This window comes from Cryptomeria japonica, chromosome 9 (genome assembly GCF_030272615.1).
Source record: "Cryptomeria japonica chromosome 9, Sugi_1.0, whole genome shotgun sequence".
Classification (NCBI taxonomy): domain Eukaryota; kingdom Viridiplantae; phylum Streptophyta; class Pinopsida; order Cupressales; family Cupressaceae; genus Cryptomeria; species Cryptomeria japonica.
Window position 1 is genome coordinate 99,096,835 of NC_081413.1, and position 12,464 is coordinate 99,109,298.

General features: G+C 33.2%; 1 protein-coding gene across 2 annotated transcripts; it reads right to left on the bottom strand.

Moving 5' to 3' along the window:
* Positions 1-7,846: 7,846 nt before the first annotated feature.
* Positions 7,847-10,318, bottom strand: LOC131072977 (cytochrome P450 CYP72A616). Of its 2 annotated transcripts, none has more exons than XM_059211313.1 (5): positions 9,959-10,318; positions 9,468-9,691; positions 9,074-9,315; positions 8,470-8,857; positions 7,847-8,341 (listed from the first exon to the last, which is right to left on the bottom strand). In XM_059211313.1, exons 1-5 carry the CDS (start codon positions 10,239-10,241, stop codon positions 7,910-7,912), a joined length of 1,569 nt encoding a protein of 522 aa, XP_059067296.1. In that variant the 5' UTR covers positions 10,242-10,318; the 3' UTR covers positions 7,847-7,909. The 2 variants fall into 2 exon arrangements, 1 of the variants encoding a protein (XP_059067296.1); XR_009358956.1 differs by having other exon boundaries at positions 8,253-8,341; positions 8,470-8,615.
* Positions 10,319-12,464: the final 2,146 nt, after the last annotated feature.

Genomic DNA, 12,464 nt, shown 5'->3' on the forward strand with positions numbered 1-12,464 from the left:
GCTCAAGAATTCCGAAACTGATTGCTCTTGTTTGTTGGACTGTAAAATTTTTCCAATTTGTGAAGTTGTTGGTTGTGACCAAATCTGAACGTTTGACTGTTTTTCGTGACAAGAGGACATAATGTTGACGAGGACTCAATGTTTGCAAGTGTTTAGACTCAAAATGACTCCAAGAAAAGTGTGTTGTTTGATGTAAAATTGTTTTGCATACACTTGAAGACACAAAAGACACAATGTTTTGCTGTTTGGTCTTGAATGTTTGAATGTTTAAAATAAGTCAAGCACAATTCTTATGGCTGGCCAAGACAATAGTTGTTGATCCCACATGGGGTTTTACCCCTGAGGCTACGCTATTCAGAGCGGATACTTAGATGCTTGACCTTACTAGCTCCACCCTCGGCACTCACTTCTCGGGTCAGCCAAGCATCAGTCCCCATGAAAACTCCCCGTGGCAAACTTTGTATCTCTACTAAGAACCGTATGTGTGTGGACCGCTACTAGAGGTCTGACCTCCTGCCCCAACAACTAGAAGGATTTGGGTTTCTAAAACAAAAAGGTGCTAGTAAGGGCATCCGCTCGTGTGGCCATACATGTGGCACTTTCAGCTCTGTAAATATAGAAGGCTCCCAGCCTGTAGGGGTTATGCCCTACAACTGATCAAATAAATTTGATCAAACGGGTTTATGGGGAGACATAGTGTCGGTATGAACTAATCAGCACACATTATCCATAGTTTTCACCATGAATACAGTTGTTTATAGTGGTTTGGAAGAGGTGGGTTTTCCTCGCTACCACTTGGGTCGTTCTCTTCTCACTAGTAGTCCTAATGACCACACGGGAAGATAGGCCCTCTAAAGATTAAACAAAAAGAGCCTATTGCTCAAGACACAAAAGACAATGATTCAATTTTAGTGCACCAATTGAAGTGTTTGCTAGTCTATGAAAACAAGGCACACAACAAAAATCCAAAAACCCTTGCCAAGGACCTGCAACAAAGATTTATTAGTAGTTTGGATTGTTTCAAATGATCATCCCTTCCTGCAAGCACACAAGTTAGGTAAATTTTAGATCCAAAAGACTTTGTGAAATATGGGCCTTCAACAATGCATTTTGTTGACCAATTCAAAGATCTGATTCATCATAAAAAAAAAATTTTGTAAAATTTCAAGAGATTTCCAGAAATGTAAGAAAATCCAAAAAATTTGCTAATTTGCTCCAAAAATAAATTTTTTATGAAAAATCATAAAAAATTCATATAAAATGAAAAATAGATTCAAAAAATCTGAAATTTTTACTAGAGAGTCCTGATGGTTTTCCAAACTTGCATAAAATTTTTTCTACAACTAGTCCAAACAGTTTGTGAGATGTGAGTAAAATAATGCAAAACCCTAATTTTCAAAGATCTGATTTTTGAGGAATGAATTTGCATCAAATTTAAAATCACAAAGAATAGATTCTGTGTATAATTTTGAGAGATTTCCAAAAATCTAAGAAAATCCAAACAATTTGCTAATTTGCTCTCAAAATTAATTTTTTATGAAAAATCATAAAAAATTCATATAAATTTAACAAATTATCCAAAAAATCTAAAGTTTTTGTTGAATCCTTCTAATACTTTTCTTGACCTGCACAAAAACTTTGATGTCAAAATTAGAAGCCGGTTGTGAGATCTGATCAAAATAAGGAAAAACCCTAATTTTTAAAGATCCAATTTTGAGGGAAATATTTTGCATCAAAATTAAAATCACAAAGAACAGGTCCTATGTATAATTATGAGAGATTTCCAAAAATGTAAGAAAATCCAAAAAATTCTCTCATGTGCTCTCAAAATTAATTTTTTATGAAAAATCATAATAAATTCATAGAAAATGAAAATGTGCTCCAAAAATTCTGAATTTTGGATTGAGAGCTCCTGATACTTTCTTCAACTTGGAAAAAAAATTTAGTTCAAAATTTCCAAGCTGTTTGTGAGATATGATAAAATTTCTCCAAGATCTTGATTTTGTGTCTAAAACCCTAGCTGCATAAGATTATTCTCCAAATTGTTTTTACAAAACAACAATATAGGTTTAGAAAAATCTGCAAAAACACAGATCTAACAAAAATACATGTCCCACGGGGCGTGCCAAAATGTATATGGTGAAAATGGATAACAATAATAACGATATTGAAAGGCTAAATGAATTCAACCACAAAACCCTAGCCTAACAACAACAAAGATCCACCATAACATATGAAGATTACCTAAGACAATGCAAATCAAATGAAATCACAAAGATTATACCATCATATGTCCAATAGGGTTTGGATCTCCATTCTTCCTATCTCCATTGATCTTGTTTGATGTATTTGCTCTCAGATTTTATGTGCACAAGAGCTCAACAAAGAACGGAATGTGGTTGCAAGTAGGATCGCATATGCCAAGTAGTCAATTGATCAAGTAGTTAGTCATTAGGATGATTGATTAGGGTTTGATAATGAAGGAAGCATCTCCTTATATAGAAGACACCATATGAAATGAAGGGATAAGATTGAGAGGTGTAAAAGGAGGTCGGCTATGATTAGAGGGTAGGTAAAAGAAATAATAAAATAATGAAAGAGGTAGGTAGTGTATGAATTAAGAGATTAATGACATGTGTCATGGGTAGAAAAGGCTAATGAATTAATTAAATAAATAAAGATTTATTTAATTAATAGAAGAAGTGGGATCAATTAAATAAATAAGATATTTATTTAATTTAGGAAAAGGATAATTTAAATAAATAAATGTATTTATCTAAATGAGAAATAAGGTTAGAAGAGGATAAATGATTTAATTTAATAAATAAAGATTTATTTAATTAATAGAAGAATTAGGCTAAAGTAATTAAATAAATAAAATATTTATTTAATTAGACATGACAATTTTAGGTGTCTACAACTACTAATTATAAATTGAGAAAGGATGTTGAATATTTGAATGTTGCTAAAAGAAATACAGATATATGATTAGTGGACTGCTATATTTGACAACTTCTAGACCAAACATTATGCAGGCTGCCTATTTGGTTGCAATATTTCAAGCTAATTCGAAGCAATCACATGATCAAGAAGTAAAGAGAATATTCAGATATTTGAAGGTTACTCTAGATTATTGTTCGTAGTATAAAAGGAATGGACACTTCATGCTAAAAGCATATATAAATGCTGATAGGATCAGATGTGTAGATGATAGGAGAAGTACAAGTGGAGGTGTATTTTTCTTGGGAGATAGGTTTAGTCTCCTGGTTAAGTAAGAAACATGACTCAGTTTCATTATCTATTGCAAAGGCATAATATATTGTGGCAACATCCTATTGTACTCAAATTATGTGGATTAATCAAACTCTTAGCGATATTAGAGCAATATATGATGAAGCAATTCCATTACATGTGACAATACTAGTGCCATAAACATTTCAAAGAGCTCAGTGATACATTCAAGAACTAAACACATTTTTGTTCGATATCACTTGTTGAGAGAGAAGGTTGTAGAGAGGGAAGTTAAATTGGAGCATGTACCAAGAATGGATTAGATTGCAGATATCTTTACTAAAGATTTGGAAAATGACATCTTTGAGTATCTCAAGCTAAAGTTAGGGGTTATTGCCCTTCCTTTCTCTACCTAGATGCATAGATGTGGTGCATCTTTCCAGGAGGAGATTCAAGGCTTATCTTTTGTCTCCTGGAATGATGTCATGGCTGCCCTTAGGGAGAGTAGTGTAGTATATGTTTCCTCGGTTTTAGGAAAGTGGTTATAGATAAGTGTTACCCCTATCAAGAAGAGTATTGCACGTGTCACAGAAGAAGAATGTGCCAAGATAAAAGAGTTCAAGAGAATATTACAAAGGGGGAGAGAGCCTCGAAGTAAGGTGACTCTTTTCAGACGTGTGTCCTTTGTCTTTGATGTCAAAGGGGGTGAGTTTTCATTAGAATATTGTACAAGTATTACCATCAATGACAAAGGGGGAGATTGTTGGAAATATGCATTATGTTGTCACTGATGTCTAACTTGTTTAGTCATATGGATGTTGTCTGAATCAAAAATAGCCTTGTGTTGTGCTACTATTGGTGATAGTTGGTAATAGAAGTTTCTAGAAGTTTCAATATGTAGGAAAGAGTACTTAATGCCCCAATGAAAGAATGTTTTGATTGAAAAGTGTATAGTGTTCAGACTTGGATATAATATTAATGTTCTATGAATGGTGTACTATCAAGTTTGCAGGTCCTCTGGTTGCTTAGATGATGAGACTAGTTTTTTTTGTTCTCAAATAGTGAGTGTGTCTATTAGTCTGGTTTAAAATCTACTTGGTGGCTTCAAGATATGTGAATTCAAGTATTGCAGTTTGGAGGACATGCTTATTTGGTTCATGCAATGTTCTAATCCTAATCTCTAGTGTTGCTTTTTTTCTCTACGAGTTATGTTGGTCTATTCTTGGTTTGGTCAATTGTGTTGGGTCTCAGCGTGCCCAGATGATTTATCTTGTTTTGATCATGCTTTCTGGTTTGAATATGCATTAGAGGTTAGATTTTGGGTCTCGCCATGGTGTGTGAAGATTTTCTTTAGGTAATTTGCATTGGAAGATGTTTTTGGGTTGACTAATTGTTGGACTTTATTGTTTATCTACACGTTTCATTTGGGACCGACTTTGGAAGATGTGTTAGAGTATGTGGCTCATTGGATTCAACTTACAAGGATACATGGTGCTATGTCTAACTAAAAATTAATTTTAGTCAAACATATGGTCTATATAGATCCATTATAGCTAAGTTAGATATGGGCCACAACTTTTCAATTGGAAGTGTCTACTAAATGTATATTTTATACCACTTTGGGTCTAATTACCAAAAAATAAAAAAAAAATAAAAATCGATGTTTCAACAACTCCTACTCTTATAAATAATATTTTTTTTTAAATGTAAAAATACCCTTTTATAGATTTATAAGTGAATTTTTCAAAATATATATATCTTTTAATATTTTAATTATATTTTATATTTTATATTTTATTTTTATTGAAAGTAGGCCATCAACACTAAAATATAAGGTTGATTATCTTGTCAAGGAGAAGTACTAAAATTTATTTAAATTTTTTGAAAAAAATGTGATGTAGTAGAGAAAAGAATCTCTGTCAAGATGATATAATTCTTTTCCAATCTGGATAAATAATTAAGAAGAAAGGCGACGGCAATTGGAAAGAGTTATATTTCAACACATGCAACTTTTCAAATGTATTGAAAAATATATATTTATAAAAAATAGTAAAAAATATATCCATGCACTAAAGTTTCAAGTTATCAATATACACAAAAAAATTGAAGAAAAAAGCGTAAAATCTACTAAATAAAGTGTGGCGGCTTGTGTAACTTCAATTTCAACATTTTATCAACAACTAAATTTAGTTTTTACTTTATTAAAAACTACATTCAAATAAGTTTTTAAATTTTGGTTAAAATTAAAAACCTAAAATAGACAAAAGAATATAAATTTTATCACTTTACATCATTTCAAAATTCAAAACATATATTTCACTTTTTATTGTTTTAATTTAAAAGGTTGAATCAACATTGGCCATTTACTTTATAAAAGTGTGACATAGCTTTGTACTTTTACCCCCCTCTTTCTCATAGAGTGGACCACATTGGATATTATAGGTTTAGATGGCCTAGGTTATGTAATTTCATGTACTTTGATTTGGGTTGACTTAGTTATGAATTTTAATGAATATATTTGTAGATAAAGATGAGAAAAGGTGTGTGTTGATGTGATAAATGCATGGGAGGTATCAACTTGATGTGAAGTGGTTGTGAATAATATGTAGACAATTTTGATTAGAAAAATGTGTGATAGTTTGTTGAGAAGAGCCTTAGCAGTGCTTGGTAACAAAAATTGAGGTCAAATATATTTGCCATGATATTGGACGCTTGACATAGAGGTTCAAGGTCTATTTCATGATAATGAGATTTTATTTCTTTTCAGTTCAGCTATTCTAGCCAAAGTGTTGCAAGGTGTGCACCCTTGGTCTCCTTGTGTTGTGTAGCGCAATGCTTGGGTTTAATATATGGCTTAATTGCCTCTTGTAGATTCTATAAGTCTAGTGGTTGTATTGGGCATTAAAAGGTCAATAATTTGGTGCAATGACAACCATACTTCTAACAAGTGGTATTAGAGTCTGGGTTATAGGTTCAAACCCCTCACTTATGATCAGAAGGATTGTTGCAAGGTGCGCACCCTTGGTCTCCTTGTGCTATGAAGTGCAGTGCTTAGGTTTGTGACATGGCTTAACCACGTCCTATGGATTCTATAAGTCTAGTGGTTATATCGTGCATTAACAGGTTGATCTTTTGGTGCAATGACAACCATACTTCTAACATGGAGGACAATGTGTCTCTCTTGGCAGCTCTTTGTATCTTCACTTGAAGAAATGATCTTCAATTGTGAAATTTTTTTGTACCTTTCCCTAAGGTTGTGCACCTTAGCTTGCAAGTTCAGAGTAGTGAACTCTTTGGCCTATGACATATTTATTGTAATCATTCATATCTATATTATGACTATGATTCTCACTGTGGTTTTTTCCTTCTTGGGGTTTCCATGTGTAAATATAGTGTTTATGAGTTGGTTTTGTTGTGTGCTTTCATGATCTCATTAATGTAATATGTTAATTGTGGATTGAAGTCTAATAAACTAAAAAAAAGTCATGATAGAGATCCAGACTGATTCACCCTCCCCTTCTCAGTCTTGTTGTGTGTTCAACAAAAATATGATAGAATTTCTATGATCAAGTTTCTATAAATTATGTAAGTTTATTGAAAGACCAATTAGAAAAGGTAATAAAAAAAGTCACTAGGGCTTGATGTTGTATTGATTGAAAAGCTCATGAAAATGAAGATCTTGTATTATGATTTCAAAAAGAAATTGATCAAAATTTTCAAGGAACCCTCCACATATTTTATGATGTGCACTTCAGATACTCAAATGACTTGAATCAAGTTGCCATAAAAGAATCAATTAATAAATTTAAATCATATCAACAATAAATTTGTAACCTTATTTACATTAAATAATTGAAATTTGGAGATAGTCAAGCTGAACGACCTCTCAAGTGATGAGGAAAATTGTTATATTATAATTTTATTTTCATAAAACTTATAATTTGTTATATTTTGATGAGTAAAATTGTGTCCATTGTAGAAAAGTTGTATTAGTTCTTTTAAACATTTAAAGCATTCTCAAACAAGAAGGTGAATGGTCATGAGAGGGAGGTGAAATATTATTTTTCTTATATAATGTAAAACCCCGACCCATTAAGAATTTATGGACAATTTTGAAGACACTAGAAAGAAAAGGAAAAAACTTTGACCTTTAAGAGAATAAATACTGAGTTCAAATAAAAAAATTGTGCTTGAATTGAATTTTGTCTTGCATCTTTCTTGTAATTGATATGTTTTTATTTTATTTCTAAATCTTCTCTTGTACAATCTTTGAAGTTGCTAGATTATCATTGTTAAAATTGTTTGTTGGATTAAATTAATTTCTATAGTTAATTTAATTTAATTTATTTTCTCTGATTGTCAACATTTTTAATCTTTTATTTTTTATGTTAAGAAAACCCTACCTACAAAATTAATTCTACAAAATATAAATAATAATATACTTTGTAAATAAAAATTTAGGCTTTCAATATAGATAACCTTACATTCTTAAAAGAGTTCTTTTCTCCAAAACTATTAAAATTTAAAAGATAGCAATTTACTTACCAACAATTATCAAAATACATATTCCCATATAATTTTATTTAAAATGCACTATTTATAGGTCCAATAAAAACTTAGGTAAGTGCATAATTTTATTTAATCATATCTATAGATTAAACAAAAATGGAAAGAAGCCTTAATTTTGTAACTCTTGAAACATAATTTGAGCTCCATGTTGTGGGAGAATAGTGAAAACAAATGCAGGGGCATGGCTATAGGTGGGCGAGATGGAGAAAGAGAAATGTTGCAAGATCATTATGAGTATCACCTTGGCTTCAATCAATGCAAAATTTTGGCCCATACAAGTTCTGGGTCCAAACCCAAAACCTATGAATGCATTAGGATGGGTAGAGGCCTTTGAAATCCCTTCACTAAACCTTAGGGGATTGAACTCCTTCGAATCTTTTCCCCACAACTGTACATCATGGTGCACCATAATTGTGGGTAGTACAAGTTCTATGCCTGTTGGAATAGTCAAATTCCCAAGTTGCATATTTTTGTAAGCCTTTCGTGATGAAATTATTGATGGAGGATAAAGCCTTAACACCTCATACAAAATCATGTTCACCTAACAGACATTACAAACCATTTCATGTTTTATACTCTTTGGAAAAGATATTGTCTTTGTGATAATCCAAACTTACCCCACAAAAAAAGAGAAAGTAAAAAAGACAATAGAAAAAATAAAATTCTTACTAGTTTTAAGCGAGAGAGGGCATCAAATTTTGGAATGTCTTTATTAAAAATATTAAGCACTTCCTCCCTTGCTTGATCTTGCCAATCCGTGTGCATTCCTAATAGAATGAGTGTCCATGTAAGTAAAGTGGCAGTAGTTTGACTCCCTGCAATAAAGAAAGTCTTGCACTCATCAATCATGTCTTGAAGAGATAAGCTCAGAAAATCCTTTTTGTCCTTTAGTTTGTTCTTATAAGCATCCATCATCAGGCCCAAAATGTCACTGCCATAGCTATCACATTTCCTCATCTCAACGTTCTTTTGACGATTAAAGATTATCTCTGTCAACGATTTTTGAATATCCATGTCTAACTTCCTAGACCTCAAATTACTTGGAATGGGCAGGAACCTTCCAAAAATTAAAAAAACATTAATAAGAAAGTTATTTTACATCTAAAATATAAAAACAAAAACATTAACTCAATGCCCACCTTAATGATACTCAATAAAATTACCTTAAAAATTATAAAAAAACAATTATTCATATACCCAAACACACAATAATGTTTTCTTCACAATTTAAGAAATGATTACATACATAAGAAGAAAGGAGGTACTATACTACCTCGAGCCTGGAAAATATATTTTCCCAAAACTTTTACCAGCGAGAGTGGCCAATTCAGCTAGCATGTGAAATATACGTTTTCCTTCCTCAAAACTAGACCCAAAAGCCGTCCTGGCTATCACATCTGCAGTAAGGCATGGAAATTCTTCTGACACCTCAATTTCTTTCACACCCTCACCAATTGCATTTCTCCATTTCTCCAACATTTTTGCGGTGCTGGCTGCCATAACTGGAACCATTGACTGACACAAATCTCACAATAACCTCTCTCTCTCTCTATATATATACGAAAAAATGGTTTTACTCACCTTGATGATTAGTTTTCTTGAGTTATATATATCATATTTACAAAGACAAGGAGAACCCCATAATAAAACGGTGAATGTGAACTCACCTTCAAACTTTCTAAATGAAAGGCCGGAGTAAGAAGCCTTCTTTGACCAGCCCATTTCTCTCCGTTGGAGCTCGCAAGGCCATAACCAAGTAAGCGTCTCAATTGAATATTGAGCTCAGGTTTCTCGTAATGCTCAGACTTGTTGGACAGAATCTGCTTCATAATCTCTGGGTCATCAACAACAATCTTTGGTGCAGTGCCCAACCAATACACAAATATCCTGCCTAATCACACCATGGAACAAGATATTAGTTATCAGATTTTTACAATTCGTGTTATTTTTAGATTAGATTGTGTGAGGTTTTTTCATTTTTTTTAATTTTTTAACTTTCTAATATTCTTATGATCAGAATGATAGAAAACATCGACGATAACAAATTTCACAATATCAAATCTAAAAATAACCACCACATGAATAGCCATAACTAAATTAATTCTTCACTGAAATTTGAAAAAAAAAACACGTATGAAGCTGTTGCAGGAATCTGCACCATATTGTTTCACCCAAACATCAATATGTGGAACAACTAGAGGTGTGATATCGTGGGGCGTGATCTTTAAGGATGTCAATTTGGCGTGCTTCTTAATTTCGAGTAATTCTTTGGTGCTTCCATAAAACAGCTTGTATGGAGGTCCATGAATGCCCTGATTTCGAAGGAACTTCTGTGTGCGAAGAGGCACCCACCATATTTTCACCACGATATTCACCAATACAGCCATCAATATGACACCCACAAAGCTTAGAACCTGCCACCAGGGAAGATTCAGATCCATCTCTATGTTGCAGAAAACCTATTTACCTGCAACTCAAGGGTTCCTTTGTGTTAATAGGAATCAAGAATTGCCTTCTATAAATAATCATTCCGCTTCATTTTATGAAAAAAATTTCCTGAATTTATTAATCTATATACTTTGTCAAGTGCTAACGGACAGGGGGGGAAGTAATAATAAAACAATGAAAGGGACGAATGGTTCAACGCATGCTTGGCATTTTTATTGTGAGAGCTTGGATGTTGTTAAATGTCTGGAGCGATGGAATCTTTCTGTCTTACGTAATCACAGTCTCTTTTCTTGAATATCACACGCATTACATGAATAATACCAATAGTAAATTTCGTAAATATCGAAGGAGAAATGTATTGTATTACTCTATGACAGAAGTTTGGAACGTTGCTTTGGTCGGCACTTGTTGTTTTCAGGAGAAGATTCGAACGCTATCTTATTGTAGAGTAGGGCCCTCATGTTGTAGAGGGCTTTCATATTTTATTAATTAAGTGGAATGCATATAAAAAGGAAATCCGAATTTGGGGCCCCTCTTATAGACACTTTGGATCTTGTTGATGCATTGGTAAATCAGATGATCAGGATCCACCACCTCTTCCCTTTGCTTTGTTTTGGCTGTATAGTTGCTTATTGGAATTATGTTATTGTGTTTTTTTCTAGGTTAGTTTGAAATTCACCCACCTTCTTTATGAATTTAAGTAACATTATTATATAAATGAATAATAATAAAAAAAAAATATAGATGTTATTCATCAAATAAATGTGGAAAGTAAGCATCTTAATTGATTATTGAGCTCAGGTTTCTCGTAATGCCCAGACTTGCTGGACAAAATCTGCTTCATAATTTCTGGGTCATCAATAGCAATCTTTGGTACAGTGTCCAACCAATACACAAATATCCTGTCTAATCACAATCCGTGTTATTTTTAGATTAGATTGTGTGAGATTTTTTCATCTTTTCAATTTTCTAACATTCTTTTGATAATAGATTAGAATGATAGAAAATATTGATGATAAAAAAATTCACAATATCAAATCTAAAAATAACCACGACAATAGTCATAACTAAATTAATTCTTCACTGAAATCTGAAAAAATAAATTATGAAGCTGTTGCAGGAATCTGCAACATATTGTTTCACCCAAACATCAATATATGGAACAACTAGGGGTACAATATCATTGGGCGTGATCATCGAGGGAATCGATTTGGTAGGCTTCTTAATTTTGAGTAATTCTTTGGTGCTTCCATATAAGAGCTTGTATGGGGATCCATGAATGCCCTGATTTTGAAAGAACTTGTGTGTACGAAGAGGCACCCACCATATTTTCACCACGATATTCACCAATACAATAGATAATATGACACCCACAGAGCTTAAAACCGACAGGGAAAGATTCAGATACATCTCTATAATGTAGAAAACCTATTTTCCTGTGTTAATAGGACTCAAGATTCACCTTTTATAGATAACCATTGTGCTTCATTTTATTAAAAAAATATTGGATTTATAAATCTCTATACAATGTCAAGTGCTAATGGATAGGTGCAAAGTAATAATAGAACAATGAAAGGGATGAATGGTTCATTACATGTTTGGCATGTTCCCGTGTACAAAGCAAGCGAGGATATTTTAGTGTGCGCTTGGATTTTTAAGCCGATAGGCTTTTAGTGGGCGAAAGCGGCCGGAAAATTGCAAGACATTCCGCCGGCATTCTCCCTCCGGTGCGTGCGTGTCTTGTCCGGCCCGTGTGCTGACGTGTTCCTCGCTTGCGGTCGTCTCCGTGCGTGCGCTCTGTTTTCGAAGCGACGCTGTCTTTAATGATTTCGTCCCCGAGACTGTGCACGAATGTCAACGTTCTTTATGGATGCTTACAACCCTCAAATCTAATTTGTTTTGTTGTTGTTGGCAATATTTCGCTCTGCAATTTTCGCTCTGGAAATTTTCGCATAGATTGTTGGGTTTTGTTCTCATTCTGACTGTTTTACTGGTTACGTTTGGTTCTTGTTGTGACTATTTTACTGGGATTCCTTATGAGCTTGACAACGTGAATGGTTTGAATTTGCGAGGTAAGGTTCCGTCTTATTTAAATGTCTTTTTCTTTTGTAATGCATTTTGTTTATAGTCTGTTTATTTTCTCCTTCTGTCTGCTTGCAAGGCTGATGCTTTGTTTATGTTGCTTAACTGTTTGTGTGGGTGGCTACTTCCAGTTT

Excerpts from the sequence above, each read along its gene's own strand:
- LOC131072977 (XM_059211313.1), bottom strand. The coding sequence starts at position 10,241 with ATGGATCTGAATCTTCCCTGGTGGCAGGTTCTAAGCTTTGTGGGTGTC. Across the intron at positions 9,692-9,958 it reads TGTTTGGGTGAAACAATATG|GCAGGATATTTGTGTATTGG; the intron begins GTGCAGATTCCT and ends TGGTGTGATTAG. Across the intron at positions 8,858-9,073 it reads ATATATTTTCCAGGCTCGAG|GTTCCTGCCCATTCCAAGTA; the intron begins GTAGTATAGTAC and ends AATTTTTGGAAG.